Here is a 22,806-nt window from a genome sequence, read left to right on the forward strand (position 1 = left end):
ATAAAGAAGTGGAGACAGGACTGGGGGCTACCTGATCCGGAGCCCACAGAGCTAGACCTGCTGCTCCAGAAGTGGGAGCAGGTATGGGTAACTCCGCCATCTCCCAAGCCCAGAGGGGAGGAGCTGCCGCTGCCAGAGCCCAGAGGGGAGGAGCTGCCGCTGCCAGAGCCTAGAGGGGAAGAGCCGCCGTTGCCGGAGCCCAGAGGGGAGGAGCCGCCGCTTCCGGGGCCCAGGGAGGAGGTTAAAAGCATACCTCCACCACAGCCCCGACCACCACCCCTACAGTCCAGTCCGGCGTCGCTGCGTCCGGTCCCTCACCCCTTGCTCCTGGACACCGTCGGTTAGCCTGGACCTCCCGTCACTAGACCTGGAGCCCAGGAGTCGGTCCCCTGCTCCGCTGGAGCCCAGGAGTCTGGTCCCCTGCTCCGCTCCTCCCGGACACTAAGACGTCGCTGCGCTGCTCCCAGACGTCGCTTACGCTCCCCTGCTTCGCTCCCCCTTGCTGACCGGACGTCGCTGCACTGGGTCCCAGCTGCAGACCTCTGCCCGCTGCTGCAGCCTCCAGTGCCCCGGTTGCCGTTTTGGTCGCCCCTGTCAAACCGTTGGGGTTCTTCGTCGCTGGTGCGCGGTCCCTACTTGGCTGAGCCGGGACGTGGACCGATCCACCCTCGAGTTCGCCCGTGGAAGAGGGCGAAAATGGACATTTGTGGACTCGAGGGTGGGTGGTTGTGTTTTAGGGGAGGAGGTGGCCGTTTCGTGGCCTGTGTCTTGTAAAGACAAGGGGGGGGATGTGTAAGATAGCGGGTTGGGTGAGACAGCAGGGAGGGGGTTAAAACCTCCCTGCGAGAGCGAGGAAACATGTGAGAATGCACTGGTTGTTAATTGTTTTATTAATGATTGTCCGCACCTGAGCGTGATTTGGGGAGTTTAAAAGGAGAGCAAGCAGTCTGCTCGGGGCTGCTGAGGAGAAGGAGGCAGAAAGGGGTGCTCTGCTTCCTGGCAGTCGGGAGTGGAAAAGTAAGTGCTGTAGAAAACCAGTGTGTTTTGTAAGGACGGGGAAACAGCGTAGCTGTCCCGTGTTAGTCAGGGTGTTCCTGTCTGTTAGTTAATGCTCGTACAGAGCTAGGCGTTTGTTTTGGTATTTTGTTTATTTTTGTGTTTATTAAACATGTGTTTTTGTGTTTATTAAATCCATTTTTGTCGTGTTGGGTCTATTTTTAAAGGGGCAACGAACCCGAGTGGGTGCAATCCTTTACAATATATATATATATATATATATATATATATATATATATATATATAGTTATTGTTATCATCTGTTATCATGTCATTCACCTTTATCTTTCTCTGTCTGTCTGTGCTTTGATTTTGTGTGGGTTTATTTTATTATTTATTTCTTAGCAGACACCCTTATCTAGGGCGACTTACAGTCATAAACAAAAATACATTTCAAGGATCACAGTACATATATTAATACAATTAAGAGCAAGATAAAATACAATGACTTTGGTTCTAGCAAGTACAAGTATATGACAAAATATGATTCAATAACAGAGCAGATAGCAGTGTCTGTGATAGTTACATCAGGATATAATTAAATACAAAATACTACAGATTAAATGACACTTGACAGATTACAGTACTCTAAAGTACAGGATTAAATGCAGTAAAATAGGGAACAAGTACAAGTAAAGCGCATTTAAGGAAGAGTTATAAGCGTCCAGAGGGAAGGAGTTCTACAGGTGCTGTCTGAACAGGTGAGTCTTGAGGAGGTGCCGGAAGATGGTCAGGGACTGGGCAGTCCTGACATGTATAGGAAGGTCATTCCACCACTGGGGGGCGAGGGTGGAGAAGGAGGCAGGGGAGCGTATTTGAGGCCCACTGGACACTACACCCATTTCTCCTTTTTTTCTGTTTTCCATTTACCAACTTACCTGTACCATCTTTATACCTACCTGTTTTGTCCACCATTTGTTGACATTATTGTTCACAACAATACACCGGTGGTTTGTGAAACTGACACCTCTGACGTCCCTGCTTTGCTGTCTGTCACTCTTGCTGACTTCTTTAGTTATAGGAATAAGGCCAGTAGTATCTCCTTAGGGAGGACATTGAAACTGTCCTCCCTAACTTGCATAAAGAAAGAAAAACACTGAGTGAAATAGCTTGCATCACTCGATTTTCAAGGTGTGGTATCCAAAGCATAATCAACAAGTACAGAGAAACATCATCTGTAATTGACAAACCCAGGACTGGAAGACCCAAAAAGCTGCGTAACACGGATGATCTTCCCCAGTTTCAGGCACGGGTGTATAGCGCTGTTATATTAGTTATTATCTGTGAAGTGTAGGTACAAAAAAATAAATGGGTCATTTTGATGAGTCCCAAACTTGACAAAGCTTTTTTTACAACCTGCAACACCAACAAATAAATAAATCTCCTTGTTTTATCCTCTGTAGATACACAGGCATCCATGTTTCACTCTCAGCTGTGTGAATACAGATGACCCGGTCTGTCAAGCACATTTCTTAGGGACGGCTGCCATCTGCCAGTAAAAAAGAAAACTACATACACTTTTACAATACAGTGTTCTTATTTTTTCATTGAAGCACGTTAAGACATGTTAAACTTTGCAGATGCACATATAAGCTCTTGCATGCTATTCTCACGGAAGTGACAAATTTGGACTTGCATGCGCTCCACGTGGAAATCGCAGGATAAGCAGCTGGGTGGTTAAGCAGAAAAGAAAGTTTATAAGAATTTGTTTTCAACAGCTGTTGAAATATTTAACAATTTCAAAATTTCAGTATTTTACACAATCGTTCTAAGCATAACTGAAAACTACAGGTATAATATCAGCGTGAATTAACCCTTTGTGGTCCTATGTCGAACCTGGTCCGGCATTGCAATCATTCCTAACCGGTCCAATGTCGGACCCTGTCCGACATCATCAAAAAGACGCAAAACGGGTTTTTAAAATCAGAGAAAACCATTCAATGGCCGAGTAGGAGCGACAGGAGCCGAGACAAGATGAAAAACAAAAAAAATGACTGTGCCACCCTGAGTGTGACGGTACAAAAAACCCCCCAAAAAAACAGGTTTGAAACAAAGACCAGGAGTGGAAAGGCCAACTTTGGCTATCCCTGCACTAGAGGCACACTCATTCGCTCTTGTTAGTGACAGTCAATGCTTCAGCTGCCCATCACTGAGCTTCTGCTGCCAGTCAAACTGACGAGTGGCTTCAGCCTCTGCCCTCAACTAGCGGGTATTTACCAGTTAACGGAAACAGTGAAATGATTCTGCTGAATAGATTATAAAAACTCAGTGAATAAGTAATACGACAAATTAGACCAAACTGCAGTTTCATAAACTTTTGATGATACCAGTTTACTCAAAATCAAGACATACAATGAAATCCAGACAAAAGCAACACAACAGGGATATAGCTTGGGTCTGAAACAATGCTATTTAATTTCAACATTTCTTAATTCATTCAGTGGAGAAAAAAAAAATAAAATACAGACCATACAACACCCAATCACAAACATTAATCAGTTCAACTGGTAAATGCACAATGAGGGTTTGGTCCTGAAACAAAAAAAGGTCATTTCAACATAATTAAAAGGGGGATTAATATACTGCAACCACAAGTTTCTCTGAGTTTGAAAAGTTAAAATGTTGCAATGCTAGTAGTAATAGCAGTGTTTCTTTATGCCCTTAGTGGACCAGAGGGGACGTCTTAAGAGAGATGAGAACTGAACGCATACGAGACACGTCCTTTGCCTGCTTGCTGGATTTCGGGTTGAAGTCACAGAGACGGGCCACACGCTCCCACTCAGTGCCTGGATTCTTCTCATCGATGTCTGTCACCAAGGCCTCCTCTGCTGCCCTGCAATTAAACAGCAGCGTGTCAGTCACCCTTCCGGGTTTAGAGGCTATACAATCTGCTAACCCCTTCCCCCTTCTACTGCATAACAGCTCAAAGTTCAACAGCTGAAACACATCAACTCACAGACATTACTAAACTACTAAATCTTTGTTGCTGTAACATTTGAGTGGGAAAGATTTAAATTTATAATCTAAAGATAGCGGTAATTTACATATAATCTATGTCTATAACTGACAACTAACAACAATTCAAATAGATTATTGCTATGTTCACAATGCGACAGTTTCCCTGTAAGCAACTTTAACCAAAGTAAAAAACACTTATATATGAAATCTGACTTCACTACCATTAGAAGAAAAAAAAAAAAAAGTAAAGTAGTGTTGGTTGTAGAAAATACAATGCGATACCTACAAAAGGTCCAGTTTCTTAATAAAATTTGAGTAAAGAAGGGCTCCGACACAAGTTGCGAAAAACATTTGAACCAGCTGTGGCACTACCTGAGATTTTAATACAGAATTACAGTAGTTTAATCCATCCTGTATTCCAATTTTTTTTTTTTTTAAATCAACCACATTGTATTTGAAATATCTATGCAGAATTATAAAGAAAAAAAAAAGACAGAAGAACCAAAAAATCTTCACCATAATAAAAAAGGGGCAGTATTGGTAAAGCTAATAAGAGATTAGCCTTGGTTAGCACTCCTTTGTAAACCAGTACGCATTTCCACAAAAACTTTAAGCCAAGCCCCTGGCACTGTTTTCATAGCATGTAGCAAAATACATTAACATGTAGCAAAATACATTAACATGTCGTGAAATACATGGCTAATGGTGAAGATCTTAACCCTTTCAGTCCTGGCTAGACCTCAAGGTCCCACCTTAACACACGGTAGTGTGTAAATGTATGCAAAACATTTTGTCCTGTTCACATGTATACTCAATAAAGGACTTATTTCTTCAGCTTGACAAAATTCAGGAGTGAAAAGGTTAATCTGCTAAAGTATTTGTATTTCCGTTTCCAAGCAGAAGTTAAGCACAAGGCCATGTTTAACTTAAACAAACAAACAAACAAACAAACAAACAAACAAACAAACAAGACATTAAAACATTCTCATGCATTTTTGCCTTGTTTTAAAACTGCTGGCAAAAACAAAATGGTAAACGTGAAGCCTTAGGAATTACATTATCAGTCTTTCTTCTTTTGTATTTCTATTAAAAACTGTAAAGAACCTTATCATAGGATTCTTCCAAACATCTCTGCACTGGCTCTAGTACAATACATATAGTACAGAAACAGCAAATGGCAATGAGAAGCTAATGAGGTTTCACTAACACTTTCACAGGGACACGGGTCCTACAACAAATACATACAAGACAAGGTTCACTACGATCACTGCTATAACAAGGGGAAATACAGTTTAAATGTGTGCTTAAAAGGTTGTAGGTTTTGTTTGGATTTTTTTTTTTTTTTTTACTTAACTGTTCTAGGCGGTAGCAAGGATGGTTTATGTTTGTGCTTAAAGGTGCATAGAAAAAGAAACAAGGAAAAACAGTTCATAAGTCAGACAGAGAAATGAAAATAAATGAGCCTTATGCAGATGACATAAGCTGGGCATGCATTTGCAAAAAGATGCAGTCTGCTTTGGAGGTGGTCTGGCGATTCTGATAAGCACTCAGTTATGGCAATTGTGCATACCCTTATCAACTACTACTGCAGTGTAGTACACATGTGCTACCTAGTCTACATAGCACTCGTTTAGCAGAATAATCTACAAAGTCTTTTTAAAAGTAGATTGAGCAGATAAGAGGGTTGCATAGCTAAGGAAGACAAGTAAAAAAGAAAATGCTATGTTACTATGATAACCCTGGTTCCCTGAAATTGAAATGTAACCACTACCAAATGGGATACATCTCTTATAGTCCGAATTACCAGAGCACTAATATCAAAGCTGCTCCTTTAAGAGCCCTGCTTGCGTCTGGTGCGGTCTCCAGCCTCAGGAGATATTGGCAACCGTTGCAAGGGGCTCAGCTCCATTTCCCTTACAGGCCTGCTGCATTAGGGTGAACGAAGCAACCTTGATTAATGGTTTCTATTTCAGGGAACCGGGATTATGATAATAACCCAACGTTCCCTTTCAAGTACGAAATGTAACCATTACCGAATGGAATACTACAAGCCGTCACAGGTGAAGGACTTGCAGCACCGGCAGATGTGCTAAAAAGGAAGATAACTGCCTTCAGCATTCTGTCCCAAGATCGATTGAAGGTTCATGGTATATGGTTAGGGCTTGAAGTTTTCAGTTTTAACCAATAATAACCGAAAAACACCCCCGAGGATCTATTCAGAAGATTCGTTTTTTTATTTTTTTTTAAACAGATAAATGTGGGTTTGGCAACATTTTTTAAACAGTGTTAATCATGCACTACTGTTTTTCTACATAAAGAAAATAGCGTTCAGAAAAGGTGTGCAGTGTCCACTGCAACTGACCAATCATCAATTTTGTAATTTGTGTTAATGCGTCATTTGCTTAGCGACCACGAACCCATCCAAAACAAACCAGCAGCAAGTTTTTTTGGCGTTATGGTTTTATTCAGTGATGAACTGAAAGTTACAGTAAATATAAAACTGCTGTACAGTTATGCTTCTACTAATGCATATTAATGTTTTCTTGTGTACGACTGTCATGATTAAGATTATTATTATAGCTACACAAATATCAACCCTTAAAATCAGAGTACCACTTTTAATTGTAGGAAAAAGTGTAAATAACTTGCGTTCTTTAGTAATTAATATCAGCATACAAGTCATACGATGGGTTGGGCAGAAAAAAGAAAGAAAGAACTGTGTCTGTAGTATGATAGATACACTGGCGGTAATGGGTGTACAATGAAATCTGTTACTTCTTGGATAATTCTGTATGTGTATGTATTAGTGAAACATACATTCAATTTATTAAAGACTATGAAAACGTATGTGCTTGAGTGGTGTTTATTTTTAATAACCAAAATAATAATAAAAACCGATAACCTCACCCAAACTGAACAAAAAATAAAACCTGAAAAATTCAAGCCCTATGTATGGTCCCAGTACAGTGAGGAAGGGCCCTCATGCAGTGTATATGCTGGAAGGTTTACACTGAGTAACCTCAGCATTTAATCACCAGAATTCAAATTAAGGTGCGTGGCTAACTACCTCAGGACTTAAAATGGACCACAGTGTGTTAAAAGGCAGAATGACTGGCTGCCCTAAACACACTGGTCCCAGGGTTCTGCTGATCTACGACATTATCGGCAGAATCTGGTAAAAGTATGCGCCGTGGCCCATACTGCAGTGTTGTAAATGTCTGTGCAGATGCGCCCTGGAATAAAGAGGTGGCAAGGCCTCTTGTGGAGTCACCATTGACCTTCTCTGGTGTGGGCAGGTTGGCTAGATAGTCTACAATCCACCTCGACAGTTACTGCTTAGGCCCGAAGCAAGCTAGCAAGCAAGCAAGCAAGCAAGCAAACAAACAAACAATTGCTTGGATTGATGCGGTCAACATAATACGCCAGTGCCCTAACTGGATAGAGCATACTGTAAGGTTTTATATAAATTGTAATAATTTTATGCCCCTTTAAAATGGTAAAGTGGTGAGAAATCATTGAAACTGTCTGATTTTCCTGTGATTAATGTAAGGCTTTTCAAATCTACTTCTTCGCGTTGTCCTGTTCTTGTGGCTCTGTCTGAGAGCTATGGCTCAAAGAACAGTTGTGACCTCAGGCAAATGACCCTTGTTTATGTATAAGTTGTTTTGACTTAAAAAGCGGACTTTAACCCTTTGCGGTCCTATGTCGGACCTGGTGGGACATTGCAATTATTCCTATCAGGTCCAATGTCGACATCATCAAAAAGACGCAAAAAACGGGTTTTTAGTCGTTTTTTCTCTGGAAAAAGCCGAGAAAACCATTCAATGGCCGAGTGGGAGTGACAGGAGCCAAGACAAGCCGAAAAAAAAAAACAATAAAAAATAAACAAAAGGGGCGCATCTCATGAATAGTTATACTTGCCCCTGGCATCAGATAGGGGCGGTCATAAGGAAACAAGCTGGATGGTACTGCATCAGCGCTCAGAGACTATCACGGACATTTGCAGAGCTTTTTGGAGATGTTATAGTAATAAAATAATGACTTGGATCGCATTATTGAGGCGTTTGGTGATAAAAACGAGTGATCAGGAGATGACTGATCGGTATGTACGACTATTATTATTATTTATTTCTTAGCATATGTGAAAGCTATAGCGAACGAAAGGGTGGGGCGGGGCTGGAGATGCCTAGTGAGTGCTTTGTTGATATGCAGGGCCTTTTAAACCCGTTTGACTGTGGAAAAAAATACTTTTAAACAGCGCGTCTAAAATTAACTGTGCGTGTGAACATAAATTGGACCTGACGCGCACTTAATAAATTGACTGCAAAGGGTTAAATCAATAGTTGCGAACCACAAATCAACCCAGCTAAAACTGGTTTGAATCCACAAACTTCTGCTGAGGGTGAGACGCTGTACTTTTGGTGCCGTGTCACAGGGCATTGAAAGTAGGAGATTTCCACTCCCTCTAGTGGTTTCACTTCCAGTGGGCAGCAACCTACCCAGTATATTGTTTCTGGGTTCAATAGCACCTGTCGAGACCTGTAGGTTTACCTGCAGCTTTGCTGCTCAAGATTCTATCTGCCGAGACCTGTAACTTTGCCTACAGTATTATCCTGTGACTGTGTCCTGTACTGTACTCGGATTTGCTTTGTTCCTGAATAAAACTCTTTTGATTGCACTTACATGAAGAAGACCGACTTATTATTAAGAAGAAAATTAAACTTACAGTATGGCGCTTTCTCCGACTGACTGGTTGATATAGAAAGCAGGATTAGTGCGGAGAGTAACCACAGTTCTGGCTTCCGCACCTACACACTTGGCGAAGGTAATAGCAAGCAGGAAAGCTGTCTTTAAGGACAGGAATTTCAGCTCTGCTGAATGTAGGGGCTCCAGAATGACGGTCTTCAATGCTCCAGATAAGGTTTTGGGTCTGGAAGTAACTTACCCTCTAATTTGAACACGCTGAGTAAAATGATTTTTTTCAGGGGGTAAAATGCAACATTACCTTAAAGTCATGGGTAATAGAGTTAAATGCTGTACAATCTTTAATGATAATGGGGTAGGCATTAAAAAAAGAGCCTTCCAGTTTAACTGCAGTGTTACTGTACAACTACGCATGTGTTCTACAAGGTTCTTTATTGGCTCAGCACATTTTATTCGAGGTATCACACTGACTGCAAACAGTGGTGGCATTTGTTCCGCAGTGTGCCCATACAAAGCTCGATTCCCTATTCTTGCCAGTACTACGGTATACCATGACTTTCAAAACAGGGCAACAAGGACTAATTTGCATTGCATTTTACAACAGCAAATCGCAAAAAAAAAATAAAAAACGCACTCGCAAACGGTTAGAAATGGACCTTCCGTGCTTTCGCAGGAGTAAAGACTGCAATTCCAGCTAAATAATCCAGTTTTCGGCAAATCTGGTGCACATTGTTCTGCGACATTGTAGAAAATAAAGTTTTTTATTAATTTCATTCTCAAGTATTATTGGTGCCGTGTCACAGGGCATTGAAAGTAGGAGATTTCAATGCCCTGTGCAGTGGAGTAGTGGTTAGGGCTCTGGACTCTTGACCGGAGGGTCGTGGGTTCAATCCCCGGTGGGGACACTGCTGCTGTACCCTTGAGCAAGGTACTTTACCTAGATTGCTCCAGTAAAAACCCAACTGTATAAATGGGTAATTGTATGTAAAAATAATGTGATATCTTGTAACAATTGTAAGTCGCCCTGGATAAGGACGTCAGCTAAGAAATAAATAAATAAATAAATAATAATAAGTATGAAAAACTTCTCTCCCCCTGACATGACAGGCACAGTCAAATGCAGATGTAAGGCATTTAGGATATAGGTCCAACAAATTTCCCTTAGATGGAGGCGAGGACGGATACAATGCCTGGAAATGCATTTATTTTTAATTTGTTTCCAGGTTCATTCAAACACGTAGCCCTACGCGTGCGAGATGCCTATACATCTATTCCCTTCAAGTTTGCAGCACTGACGTCACGCACAAGCAAACTTTGTAGTGTGTCAATTAGTTCATTTTTATAGGTCTTGCCATTTTTATCTTAAATCATGGGTTACATGATTACGCGGCACATACTGACTTGCCCACGGCTTTAAACCCCTACATGTTGTGTTTTTTCTACTTGTGGCTTTTGGCGTATAGATAAAAGAACAGTAAATTGCTAACAAGTCATTAATTCTGGTGCAGACTTGAGATGAATATAATTTTTTTTTTTTTTCATAGTAACTGAGCCACAACAACAGGGGGGCCATCAAATTGCATGGACGGCATGTGCCTAAAACCGCTACTGTCTGCAAATTAATTACGTTACTTATATTTTAATGTTACATTCTTAAACTCAGTGAACATATTAAAGTCTATATAAAGCCATACAGATAAAGAAAATAAAGAAATGCATTAATAAGTTATAAAACAGTTTGTTTAATATTATAGGCACCTTTTTTTAGCGGTTACCTGACGATGGTTCCAGTTGAATTTGTAGCTGGACTGGGGTGTTTACGCTTCAACCTGTGTAGCTTCGAATTTTTCTTATTCTTACTGTGATTGGCTGCAAAGACAACAGGGCTAGCTAGAGATTGGATGAAGTTTGTTGGGTTGGTTTTCTTGTGTAGTTTCCTAGTAACTGAAGACATTGTATTCTGGGAGATGTAGTTGTTAGTTGAAGTTTTAGGGGAGGCAGACAAGCTGTGCAGCTAAATTGCTAAGCATATTTTTACACATTAAATTTAAATTTAGTGTGTATTTCAGATTTTTTAATGAATAAAAACGGCAGGTACGCATCTTATCTGGACTGTTGGCGGTCTTGTAAGTGCGTCCAGCACTACATTTAGCCGTCAGCGAGGGATACGTCTCCTAGTTCATGTTGAATTTTAGTAGTATGTATGGCTCAAGTGTCTCCGCTCAGGGCCAGACCCAAAGCTGCAGAGCTCTTGGGTCTGGATGCCACACAGCTCAGCAGGTTGCGACGGGCCGGCAGCTCCCACAGCTGACCATACAGGAGCTGTGCCAGTGCCCAGAACCAGGTCCTCCTGGGCCACTAAGAGCACCCGTGCCTGGTCTTGCCTGATTCTTCTCCAAGCACAGTGGAAGCAGTGGCGACAGTGGAAAAGCACAGAGCAGTCTTGGGCCAGTGCATCAAAGCCATGCGGTTGAACGCTCTCCAGTAGGGAATAACAGTGGGGACAATGGGTGAACTCCTGGGTCGCAAAAAGATCTATCTCCATGCCCCTGAACTTCTCCCAGATGAGGTTCACAACCTCCGGGTGAAGTTGCCATTCAGAACTGTAGGGGCCGCCTCTAAAGAGATGGTCCACCGCCCAGTTCCTCACTCCTGGCAGGTGAACTGCTCTTGCTCGTGAGCCCATAGCAAAAACACGGGAAACACGATTGAGACCAGGAGAACAGAGAACACTGGTGGTTTATACAAGCCACTCCTGTGGTGTTGTCCATGCAAACCAACATGTGTCTCCCTTGTATCTCCCAGGAAAATTGCTGCAGGGTCAGATTAACTGTCAGCAGCTCCAAAACATTGGGGTTTCCACATGCACTGCACCCCCTGGCAATTCTAGAAAGTGCACTAACCAAGGTTGGAAGTGTCTGTGGTCACCACCTCTCTCCTCGTGACACTCCTCAGAACGTTCTGCTGCAAGCAGTGCCTATGACCCAGTAACCAGTAGCTAGGGCTAAAAAATTGAGGGAGAAACTCACCTCTATGTTTATGTTGTAAGGGTTGACCCTGAAGCCACCCTTAATACTCCAGGGTTTTGCGGATCTACAACATTCAGTCTGTAGAACCTCATAAAGGTATGCAGAGTAGCCCACACTGCTGCACTGCAAATGTCTGTGACAGATGCACCCTGGAATAAAGCCCACAATGTTGCCATGCCCCTGGTGGAATGGGCAGTGGGCTTTTCTGGAGGGGGCAAGTTGGCTCACTCGTAGGCAGTCCTGACTGTCTGTTATCCATTTGGACAGCCTCTGCTCTAGACAGGGCTTGACCATGGGACTTCACCACATAAAAGACAAACTATTCGGATTGCCTCCAACTTTCTGTCCTGTCACCATAATGTGTTAGTGCCCGCACAGGTTAGAACGTATGGAGTTGCCACTCCCTGTCAGACTAGACAGGAGGTGGTTGGAAAGCAGGGGGGTTGTCATGAAAAAGTAGAATTGTTGAAATTGAGTCTTTATGAGTGCATCAAGCACCATGTTAAGCCTCCAGCAAGGTTCCCTTGTGCCACAGCAGAAGCTTGGACTGGGTGACCTCAAACTACCCTGGTAGTGTTGTCCGTACAGAAGAGTATGCGTCTCCCCAGAACCTGCTACTCTCAGACAACTTGGTTGTCTGAGAGTGATGGAGACGAATATAATATTAGTGGGTACACACTATATAGGAAAGACAGGCAGGACAGAAGAGGCGGAGGGGTAGCGCTATACATTAGAAATAGTCTTGAAGCACAGGTGTTAAATCAGGACAAAGAAAACAATGCAGAATCAATATGGGTCAGAATAATGGACACAAATTCAAAGGGCATAATAATAGGAGCATGCAATAGACCACCAAATTCAGACACCAAGCAAAATAATCTGTTGTACAATGACATTCGAAATGCGTGTAGAAAAGGAGAAGCCATACTAATGGGGGATTTCAACTTCCCCTGTATAAAATGGGAAAACCTGATGGGGGGGCACGACTGACGAAATTGAAATGGTGGAAATGACAAATGACTGCTTCCCAACGCAATTTGTCAAGGCACCGACTAGAGGGGAGGCATGCCTTGACTTAGTCTTTTCAAATAATGAAGACAGAACAGACAGGTTTACAATTTTAGAAAAGCAAACTACGAAGGTATGAAACAGAGACTAACAGAAGTAGATTGGAGTAAAATAGAGAAAACATCCACAGAAAAAGGATGGCTGTTTTTTAAAAATGTAGTACTAGAGGCACAAAACAATTACATCCCAAAAGTAGACAAATCTAAATCTAAAACAAAATGGCCAAAATGGTTTCATAGATCAATTAAAAAAAATATTCAGCGACAAAAAGGCACTTTACAGAGCGTTTAAAAGGGACCAAAAACAAAGCACACAGAAAGAGTACTTGGAACTGCAAACACAAGTCAAAAAGGAAGTTAGAAAGGCCAAGAGAGAGATAGAAATCAATATTGCTAAGGGGGCTAAAACCAATTCCAAAATGTTTTTCCAATATTATAACAGCAAGAGAACATTCAAAGAGGAGGTTAAATGTCTAAGAGACACAAATGGCAAAATCATAGATGAAGAAAAAAAAAATAGCAAATATATTAAATGATTACTTTTCACAGGTTTTTACAAAGGAGGACACGGACAACATGCCCCACATGTCGACCTGTTACTATCCAATTTTAAATAACTTTAGCAGAACAGAGGTAGAAGTGTTAAAGGGACTAGGAGCTCTTAAAATAAACAAATCACCTGGGCCAGATGAGATCCTCCCAATAGTACTCAAAGAAATGAAAGAAGTTATTTACAAACCGCTAAACAAGATCATGTTGACACAGGGGTTGTACCGACAGACTGGAAAATAGCAAACGTAATACCGATCCACAAAAAGGGAGACAAAACCGAAGCAGGTAACTACAGACCAATAAGCCTGACTTCTATTATATGTAAACTTATGGAAACTATAATAAGATCCAAAATGGAAAATTACCTATATGGTAACAATATCCTGGGAGACAGCCAGCATGGTTTTAGGAAAGGGAGATCATGTCTAACTAACCTACTTGACATTTTTGAGGATGCAACATTGAAAATGGATAACTGCAAAGCATACAACATGGTCTATTTAGATTTCCAGAAAGCTTTTGACAAAGTCCCACATAAAAGATTAATTCTCAAACTGAACGCAGTAGGGATTCAAGGAAATGCATGCACATGGATTAGGGAGTGGTTAACAGGTAGAAAACAGAAAGTACTGATTAGAGGAGAAACCTCAAAATGGAGTGAGCTAACCAGCGGTGTACCACAGGGATCAGTATTAGGGCAGACACATGGCAAATGAAATTTAATAGAGAAAAGTGTAAAGTATTGCATGCGGGCAATAAAAATGTGCATTATAAATATCATATGGGAGATAGTGAAATTGAAGAAGGGAACTATGAAAAAGACCTAGGAGTTTATGTTGACTCAGAAATGTCTTCATCTAGACAATGTGGGGAAGCTATAAAAAAGGCTAACAAGATGCTCGGATATATTGTGAGAAGTGTTGAATTTAAATCAAGGGAAGTAATGTTAAAACTCTACAACGCCTTAGTAAGACCTCACCTAGAATATTGTGTTCAGTTCTGGACACCTCGTTACAAAAAGGATATTGCTGCACTAGAAAGAGTGCAAAGAAGAGCAACCAGAATTATCCCAGGTTTAAAAGGCATGTCGTATGCAGACAGGCTCAAAGAATTGAATCTATTCAGTCTTGAACAAAGAAGACTACGCGGCGATCTGATTCAAACATTCAAAATCTTAAAAGGTATAGACAATGTCAACCCGGGGGACTTCTTTGACTTGAAAAAAGAAACAAGGACCAGGGGTCATAAATGGAGATTAGATAAAGGGGCATTCAGAACAGAAAATAGGAGGCACTTTTTTTACACAGAGAATTGTGAGGGTCTGGAACCAACTCCCCAGTAATGTTGTTGAAGCTGACACCCTGGGATCCTTCAAGAAGCTGCTTGATGAGATTCTGGGATCAATAAGCTACTAACAACCAAACAAGCAAGATGGGCTGAATGGCCTCCTCTCGTTTGTAAACTTTCTTATGTTCTTAATTTTGCAAGGACAGGTACAGCCTGCAGTTCTAAAACATTGATGTGCAGACCCTTCCACAGGAGCTGCCACACACCCTGTACATCTTGGCCATTCCACACTCCGCCCCAACCCGAGTTGGATCTGTCCGTGCTCATGACCTCTCTCCTGATGATGCTGCCCAGCGCTACACCAAGGCGTAGATGGGCTGGCTGTCTCAACCAAGAGAGTGCCTGTAGACAGTGTTGAGACACTGTCAACAGGAGGATGCAATTCAACATGGGCTGACAAGCCGTGTGGTTGAACCAAGCCTGCAGGGGGCGCATATGTAGAAGACCATTTGGAAGGGTATTGGATGCTGCTGCCATCAGGCCCAGAAGCCTCTGAAAAACCACCTGTAAGTGCCTGCCGAGCTGAAACAGCTCTAGGCAGAAGGTTACTTTCCTCATGCTGTCGTCTGACAGAGTGGCCAACATAAACCCCTGAGTCCAGGCGCACCTCTAGATAGGAACTATCTGGGTGGCCGCTAACTGTTTTTTTTTTTTTTTGCATAGTTCACCTTCAGGCCCAACCGGTATAGGTGGTTGGTGACGACCTCTGTCTGTTCGTGTGCCTGTGCTGGAGACTCTGCGCCGATTGTCCAGGTAGTTGAGAACTCTGATGCCTCGGAGTCTCAACAGGGCCAGTACAGCCTCCATGCATTTTGTAAAGACACGTGGAGCTAGAGAGAGGCTGAACGGCAGAGCACAGAACTGGTATACGCTTCCCTGAAAGGTGAACAGCAGGTACTTCTAGAGCTCTGGTTTTATGGGGATGTGAAATAGGAATCTTTTAGGTCCACGTGGTGAACCAGTTGCTTGGTCTGATGGACTGCAACAGCCGTTACACCTGCCTCTGCGAAAAGCGGTTGCGGGTTGTTTTCGGGTGGTCCACCAGAAGTGGAAACAACCTGCTGCACCGGTTTCTTGCGAAACTGGGGCTTAGGGTGCCACTGTGCTGCAGGCTTATGTGGGGGAGACGGGCGCTTAGGGAGAAGCACCATTTCTTTGGTGGACTCCCGTGCGTGGTGGGATCGCTATAGCATCTCGTCCACCACCAGGCCAAACGTATGACCTGGGGTGACCGGAGCATCCAGCAATGCCGTCTTCTCCCCGTTAAGCACACATGCCTGGGAGAGCCAAAGCTGCCTGCGAGCAATCACCAGTGCTGCCAGGTTTCTGCCTATCGCCTGTCCACTAAGCTTGGACAACCGGAGCAGGTTCCTGGAAATCACGCGCAGCTCGTCCAGCTGTTGAGACAGGGCTTGTAAGCCTCGGCAATGGCCCCAAGACGATGTGCCTGGTAAGCCACAAGGATGCTAAGCCTTTTCAAGGATGACCTCCATCACCCTGTACTGCTTGTTTGGGCACTGCATCCTTGGACAGCAAGGACAGGTTGGTAGGCTGAACCAGTGTTGCAATATGGTAAGACCCAGTTTTCCGCTTCAAAACAACTTGTACAAGGAGTCCACCGAGCGGAAAACAGCCACGGCTGTAGCTGGGTGTTACCAGGTGGATTGCAGCTGAAATAAGAAGTCCGGGTGGACCGGAGGGGCAGCAGCAGCAATAGTAGGCTTCTCATCATATATGCCTCTCCTCCTTTGCCGCAGGCCAGGGTACCTGCAAGACTGCAGTAGCCCACTGCATCAGGGGCATAAGCTGTGCTGATAAGGAGAACTGTGTCACCGGGGCGCTGTCAGAGTCCGCATCATCTGATGGGAACGCTATATCCTGCTCATCAGCCTCCTCAGAGGCGATGATAGATAGCTTATCGCCCTCTTGATCACATGCCATTACCTCCACAGCAGCAGGTGGGGCGAGTGGGGGGGAAACCGGTGGTGCTGAGCACTCTTGCAGTAGTTCATGAAGAATAAGCTGCTGGCGTGACCCGGCATCCCAGATCTTATCCATCTGCCGAACATGAACGGTGAGCTTTCTTCCTCCTCCGTTTTGCAGGGGGAGAAGGCGAGGGAGAACTGGGGGAGGAAGATGAGGAAGAAGGCGAGAGGCATGGCTTCTCAACTGGTCTCCTTCGAAAGCGACGCCTACCCTGCCTTGACACAGAACCCTGGGAGGTGGGTCCAGTCTCACTGACAGAGTGTGGCGATACCGTGCTCTGAGCGGGCGTGAGGAAGTGTTCTCTGGAATGATGGGCCTCCTGACTCTCAAGGATACGCTTGGTGAAGGGGGCACAAAAATCACATGAAGTGACATCAACCAGGGCCTCTTGACCGTGCTCAAGACCCAGACAGACAATGCATTTATTACGTCTGTCCTCTGAAGTCAACTTGGCCTTCCAAGAAACACATGCATGAAACCCAGACATGGCACAGCAGGGCTCTGTACTATGTAGTAGTGCACACAGTAATAACAGTAAACAGTGTTAGTACACACAGTAGATAATAGAGACAGTGTTAACCCTTTGCGGTCCTATGTCGGACCTGATTCGACATTGCAATTTTCCCTTTCCAGTCCAATGTCGGACTCTGTCCAACATCATCAAAAAGACGTAAAAAACAGGTCTCTAGTCGTTTTTTCTCCGGAAAAAGCCGAGAAAACCATTCAATGGCCGAGTGAGACCGATAGGAACCGAAAAAAAAGGGGCGTATCTCATGAATACACATAGCCACAACACCACATAGATAACACGGACATAAACAAACAAGATAGCTGCTTCTGCATCCAGCGCTCAAAGAATATCAGACATTTGCAGAGCTTTGTTTAGACATGCCAAGCAATACCACAGTTCAATGCTGTTGGGTTACATGTTGCCCGATGCCGTGGAGTGTTGTGTCGTGCTTGCTATTGCCAGCATGTGTGATACCGTCAGTGAGTGGTGGTATGTGTGAGACGGAGACACCATCTAAGTATGTATTTTTTCCTCAAATTGAGGGTGGTAAATTTGGGCTGCATCTTAAATTTAAAGGAATACGGTGTATAATTTTATATATACGCACACTGCTGTGCAAAAGTCTTAGACATGTTGCATTTTTCTACTCTGAACCATTATGAGCATCAAGAATTTACTCAAAGCACTACTTCACTTATGTTTTCTACTATTATAACAACCTTGACTTGCATAAAGAAAGAAAAACATCGATTTTCAAGATGTGGTATCCAAAGCATAATCAACAAGTACAGAGAAAAATCATCTGTAAATTGACAAACCCAGGACTGGAATACCCCAAAATCTGCCTAACAAGGATGAGCAATACTTGAAGATAATATCCTTAAGGAATAGAAAGAAGACAAGTGTTGAATTGACAACAGAACTGGCAGAACAACTGTAAAAACAGCCACTGGCTAACCTTCCAGTCAGTACAGACACGAAACTGGAAGCAGCCTACAGTAGCTGTTCGGTTTCGTTTCAATCCTTACTTCTGTGAGAAAAAAGAAACAATATTAATATTACAATAAATCTACAATAATTACACACAACTGGAGAACGCAAAGCGAACACGGTTGAAATGTTTTTTTTTTTTTTTTTTTTAAACTCCATGGAGTAGAAAAACAGAGAGCACAAACCGACTTGCTAAGGTCCCGGGAAGGATGGCACTTGAGCCGCAGGCTTCCAGCAGAGCAATAGGCTGCACTGGGACTTAACCAGCACTCGGCTGTAATACAAGAAAAGCTAGAAATAAACAATTTTTGCTTAAGCGATTCAATATATTAATTTAGCATTTCAAAGCAAAGCTAAAATTGCGTTAAAGGTAATTAGAAAGATAACATTTTTATCAACACTCTCTGATGTATTCAGGTTCAGCTGAAAAGGAAAATGGCATAGGTGTGCGTAGCTGACATATTGCTCTCAGCGGCGGAGCAGCAGCTGTGTCACACTGCTCTGACGAGTGTCGTTTGGTATAAAGGTGTCTTAAAGGGGAAACACCCATTTTGTACTGGTTAATATTCCCTACTTGAAAAGGGAACTACAGCACTTCCCTATGATCTGTGATGCAGAGTATTTATAAAAAGCTATTATTATTATTATTATTTATTTCTTAGCAGACGCCCTTATCCAGGGCGACTTACAATTGTTACAAGATATCGGATTATTTTTACATACAATTACATTCTTTTTTACACATTATTTTTACATACAATTACCCATTTATACAGTTAGGTTTTTACTGGAGCAATCTAGGTAAAGTACCTTGCTCAAGGGTACAGCAGCAGTGTCACCCCACCAGGGATTGAACCCACAACCCTCCGGTCAAGAGTCCAGAGCCCTAACCACTACTCCACACTGCTGCCCCAAAGCATCTCGGCAATTCCTGCCATACCATTCTCTTCACATAAATTTGTCCCGGTACGATGGCATCAAGCTCTTATACGTGCCGTGTGTGTATGTGTGTGTGTGTGTATATAATTTTTTTTTTTTTTTTAATTGTTTAACACAGGCCCAGTAGTTCCCACGTTGTCCAGCCATAAACCACAAAATCAGTTTGGTAAGTGACCAGGTATTCATAATGCAAATAACTTTCTTGCTACTGTGAAACAGTAGTGCTAATCTGGTATGGATACCTCCTGTCACTTCCGTGGAAAACAAAAGACAATTTAAAAAAAAAAAAAGCACTGCCATCTGATACGGTCGCAGATCTTGTGAAGGCTCTGCGTGACTAAAGGCAGACTCATTTGTGATGTGTCATGATGAAAATGGGCAGTAATATTGTACTCAAATTTAAATTAAGAAATCAAGAACTGCAAGAAGTATAACGAATCAAATAAAGAAAAACTGCACTTAATGGCAATGTTCATTTCAACATCTATAAATCGCACTTTTTTTTAAAGTTATTGAATATGGAACTAGTTTTTCTTAACTCGAAGGATATTTAATAAAAATGACTTAAAAAATATATATTTTCAATTTAGTTAACCCATTTTATAAGCGCAATATAATATCATTAGAGTATATCGCAAAAAAAAATACAAAATAGGTGTTAAGGTTCAAATTGCAAGTGAATTAATGAATAACGTAAATGAAGTCAATATTAAAAGAATCTTAAAATATAATTTTATTTTTGATAATTCAGGAACGGTGAATTAAACTGTGTAGATAATGAACTGCAGTATTTTTAAAGGAAAAGGTGTTTCAATGGGGTATGCTCTTACGCTGCAAGAGTCAAAGATTATTTGTCTCGCTCGCTTGTTTGGTGCTCCCGTTGGTGGAGGATGATTGTAAACCTTCACAGAGACAGATTTGTTAAGTGCCTAAAAAAAACACAAATTGTGGGTGTTGTCGAGTGATTTAACGAGACATTATGTCTGAAAGTGGTCTCGGGGTGCACAGGAGTCCAATATGGGTCAAAGCTCAACTATAATCTTGCAGCGATATATGCCATTCTGATGTCACTACTGCGGTATTAAGCCTGGCTCGAATGGCTCAGGATGCAAATATAGCCTTCATTCATGTATTATTTACAGATAACATCATCATCTTCAGTCTTTTTCAATCCACTTGTTCTGGCGTGTTTCCTAATTTCATCTTGCCATCTTCCTGAAGGTCGTCGTCTTCTTGGTCACTTTATCTGTCTTGGGATCCAGTCTAGTATCTCCTTGGTCCAGCGATGGTCTGTTCTTGCTACATGTCCGGCCCACTGCCATGTCAGTTTTTTCGTTCTTATAATAACATTGCATACTTTTGTTTGCGCTCTTATCCATTCCTTCCTTTTCCTGTCTCTTCTTTTTATTCCCAGCATGCATCTTTCCATACTACGTTGAGTCCTTTGTAATTTGAGTCATTTTTGCATTGGGGGTCCAGGTCTCGCATTTGTAAGTTAGCACTGGCAGCACGGATTGGTTGTAGACTTCCCTCTTGAGTCATAAGGATAATTTTACTTTCAGAACCATGCTTAATCTTCCAAAGGCACTCCAGCCCATTTTTGCTCTTCTGTTGATTTCGCACATTTGGTTCTCCGTTGCCAAAACTAACTGTCCTAAGTATACATAGTTATTGACTTCTTCAAGCTTGATCCCACTGACTTCAATTGCCTGTGGGGTGGTATATTTATTGAACATGACTCTAGTCTTCTTCAGGTTCATTTTCAAACCCACTTTGATGCTAGCCTTGTGTAGTTGTTGTATTCATGTTTGTAATAATTCTGGGCACATTGTAAACATGAGAATGTCGTCAGCAAATCGTAGGCGATTCAAGTAGGCTCCATTGACCTTCAGTACCTTATTTTCCCAATCCAGTGTTTTGAAAATGTCTTCTAGGGTGGTCGTGAACAACTGGGGAAATTGTATCTCCTTGACGAACTCCTTTTTTTATCTTGATTTAGTCGCTGGTTTTTATGGAGTCTTAATGCAGATGTTGAATTCTTGTATATGGTGCTGATCAAGTCTGTACGTTGTCTCAATTCCTTGTTTTTTCAGAGAGCTTAATACAGATTTTGTATAAACTGAGTCAAAGGCTTTTTCATAGTCGATGAATCCCAAGCAAAGTGGTAGTTCGTACTCATTGCTGGTTTGAATCACTTGCCATACAACTTGAAGATGATCCATTGTGTTAAATCCACTCCTGAATCCTGCTTGCTCATTTGATTGTGCAGAGTCAAAATTCATCTAAGTCTGTTGGTGAGTATCTTGATAAATTTTGTAGATCAGTGGTTCTCAAACTTTTTTTGTTCACGGACCACCTACATAGATTTTTTTTTTTATGTCGGCAGACCACACAATAAACAGTATAGCTGACTGAAAAATAAGCACCTACAAAAAAACACTAATACTAATAACCACCATAGACTTCCCTTTATTTGTTTTAATGCGATGGGTGGGCCTGTTTCTGTGAGCAAAGTTACTTTAAATTTGGAGTTTTAAGAACTGTTCTAGTTTACTTTTCATAGGACTAACTTACCGAGAGGGAAAAAAACAGACTTTATTTTTAAATTGATAATTACAGCAGAAGTTGATTTGTGTGAATCAATAATCTGTAAAGTTACATCCATGAGGTACCAGGGCAGTCAGAGCTATGAATCTCCAGCTATATATTTATAAAATGGAAATTTTGGATGCTGCATGCAGATTGATTGTTGAGGATTTTTTTACTGTGCAGTTACATAGCACTGATAATGCACGGCGGAACTTATTTTTGGTGAAGCATGGTTCCATTAATAAATTAACAGCATATTAAACTTGTAATAAATATACACGTTGTTGTGAGAGGTCTTTTAAAGTTTTTAAAAATAAGTGATATTCCTTTCGTCAGATTTGATTTTTTCGGAGGCATGACAGTGGACAAGTGGCTAGAATTACAAGAAAAAATACAAAGCAAGAGACAAAGATTTAACAAATGAACAACTTAATGAAATCTATGAAAACAAAAGTGCTTCGGCAGCTTGTGTTTTTAATGATTTGATGAAACGAAAAAATGGTAATCGACTTAAAAACAGTTTGTCTTGAAAATCTAAATGGTCTGTTACAATAAGTTATTCTTCAGGGAGTAATTCGGCTAGTCAAGAGCACTCAATTTTGATACGTTAGCCTTCATGCTGGTGTCAATCACTCTGTAAAGAGTGCGGACATAAACCGCAATGATAGCGTGTTAGTGTCCCAGCATTTAAAAATGCCAGTGTATTTTTGTATTAGCTTCTCCAGGTCAGCGGTAGTAATGCGTGGATAGTGAACTTTGTCTTTGCATTCTTTTCTGTATCTTTTCATTATCAACAAAAATATATGATTGGTATTTTTAAATGCTTGGTCATTAACAAGGCTAACTGAGGGTTATGTCAGCTCTGTTTCCGGAGCGATTAAGACCAGCATGGAGACATTCATTTGAATTAATTACAACAACTGTAAATATTGAAAACCTCCAGTTTAATGTTTACAACAAATATAACGCTGTTTGAGGGACTATTTTGTCTCCAAAGCAGAAAAATATAGAATAAAACTTAGCATTTAAAAAAAAACAAAAAAAAACACCTTTTATTTTTTATTGTATCTGTTTTAGA

General features: G+C 41.8%; 1 protein-coding gene across 3 annotated transcripts in view; it reads right to left on the reverse strand.

Moving 5' to 3' along the window:
• Positions 1–3,361: 3,361 nt before the first annotated feature.
• LOC117408451 (clathrin light chain A-like) overlaps positions 3,362–22,806 on the reverse strand; it is a 50,817-nt gene continuing 31,372 nt past the window's right edge. For 2 of the 3 annotated variants that reach the window (XM_034013444.3, XM_034013445.3), the window contains one exon: positions 3,362–3,889. In XM_034013444.3, coding sequence (XP_033869335.3) covers positions 3,718–3,889 — 172 coding nt within the window. In that variant the 3' untranslated portion in view covers positions 3,362–3,717. Of the gene's footprint in view, positions 3,890–5,368; positions 5,405–22,806 lie in introns of all 3 variants that reach the window. The other variant, XM_034013443.3, reaches the window with a different exon arrangement.

The sequence above is a fragment of the Acipenser ruthenus genome, chromosome 2, assembly GCF_902713425.1.
Source record: "Acipenser ruthenus chromosome 2, fAciRut3.2 maternal haplotype, whole genome shotgun sequence".
Lineage (NCBI taxonomy): Eukaryota > Metazoa > Chordata > Actinopteri > Acipenseriformes > Acipenseridae > Acipenser > Acipenser ruthenus.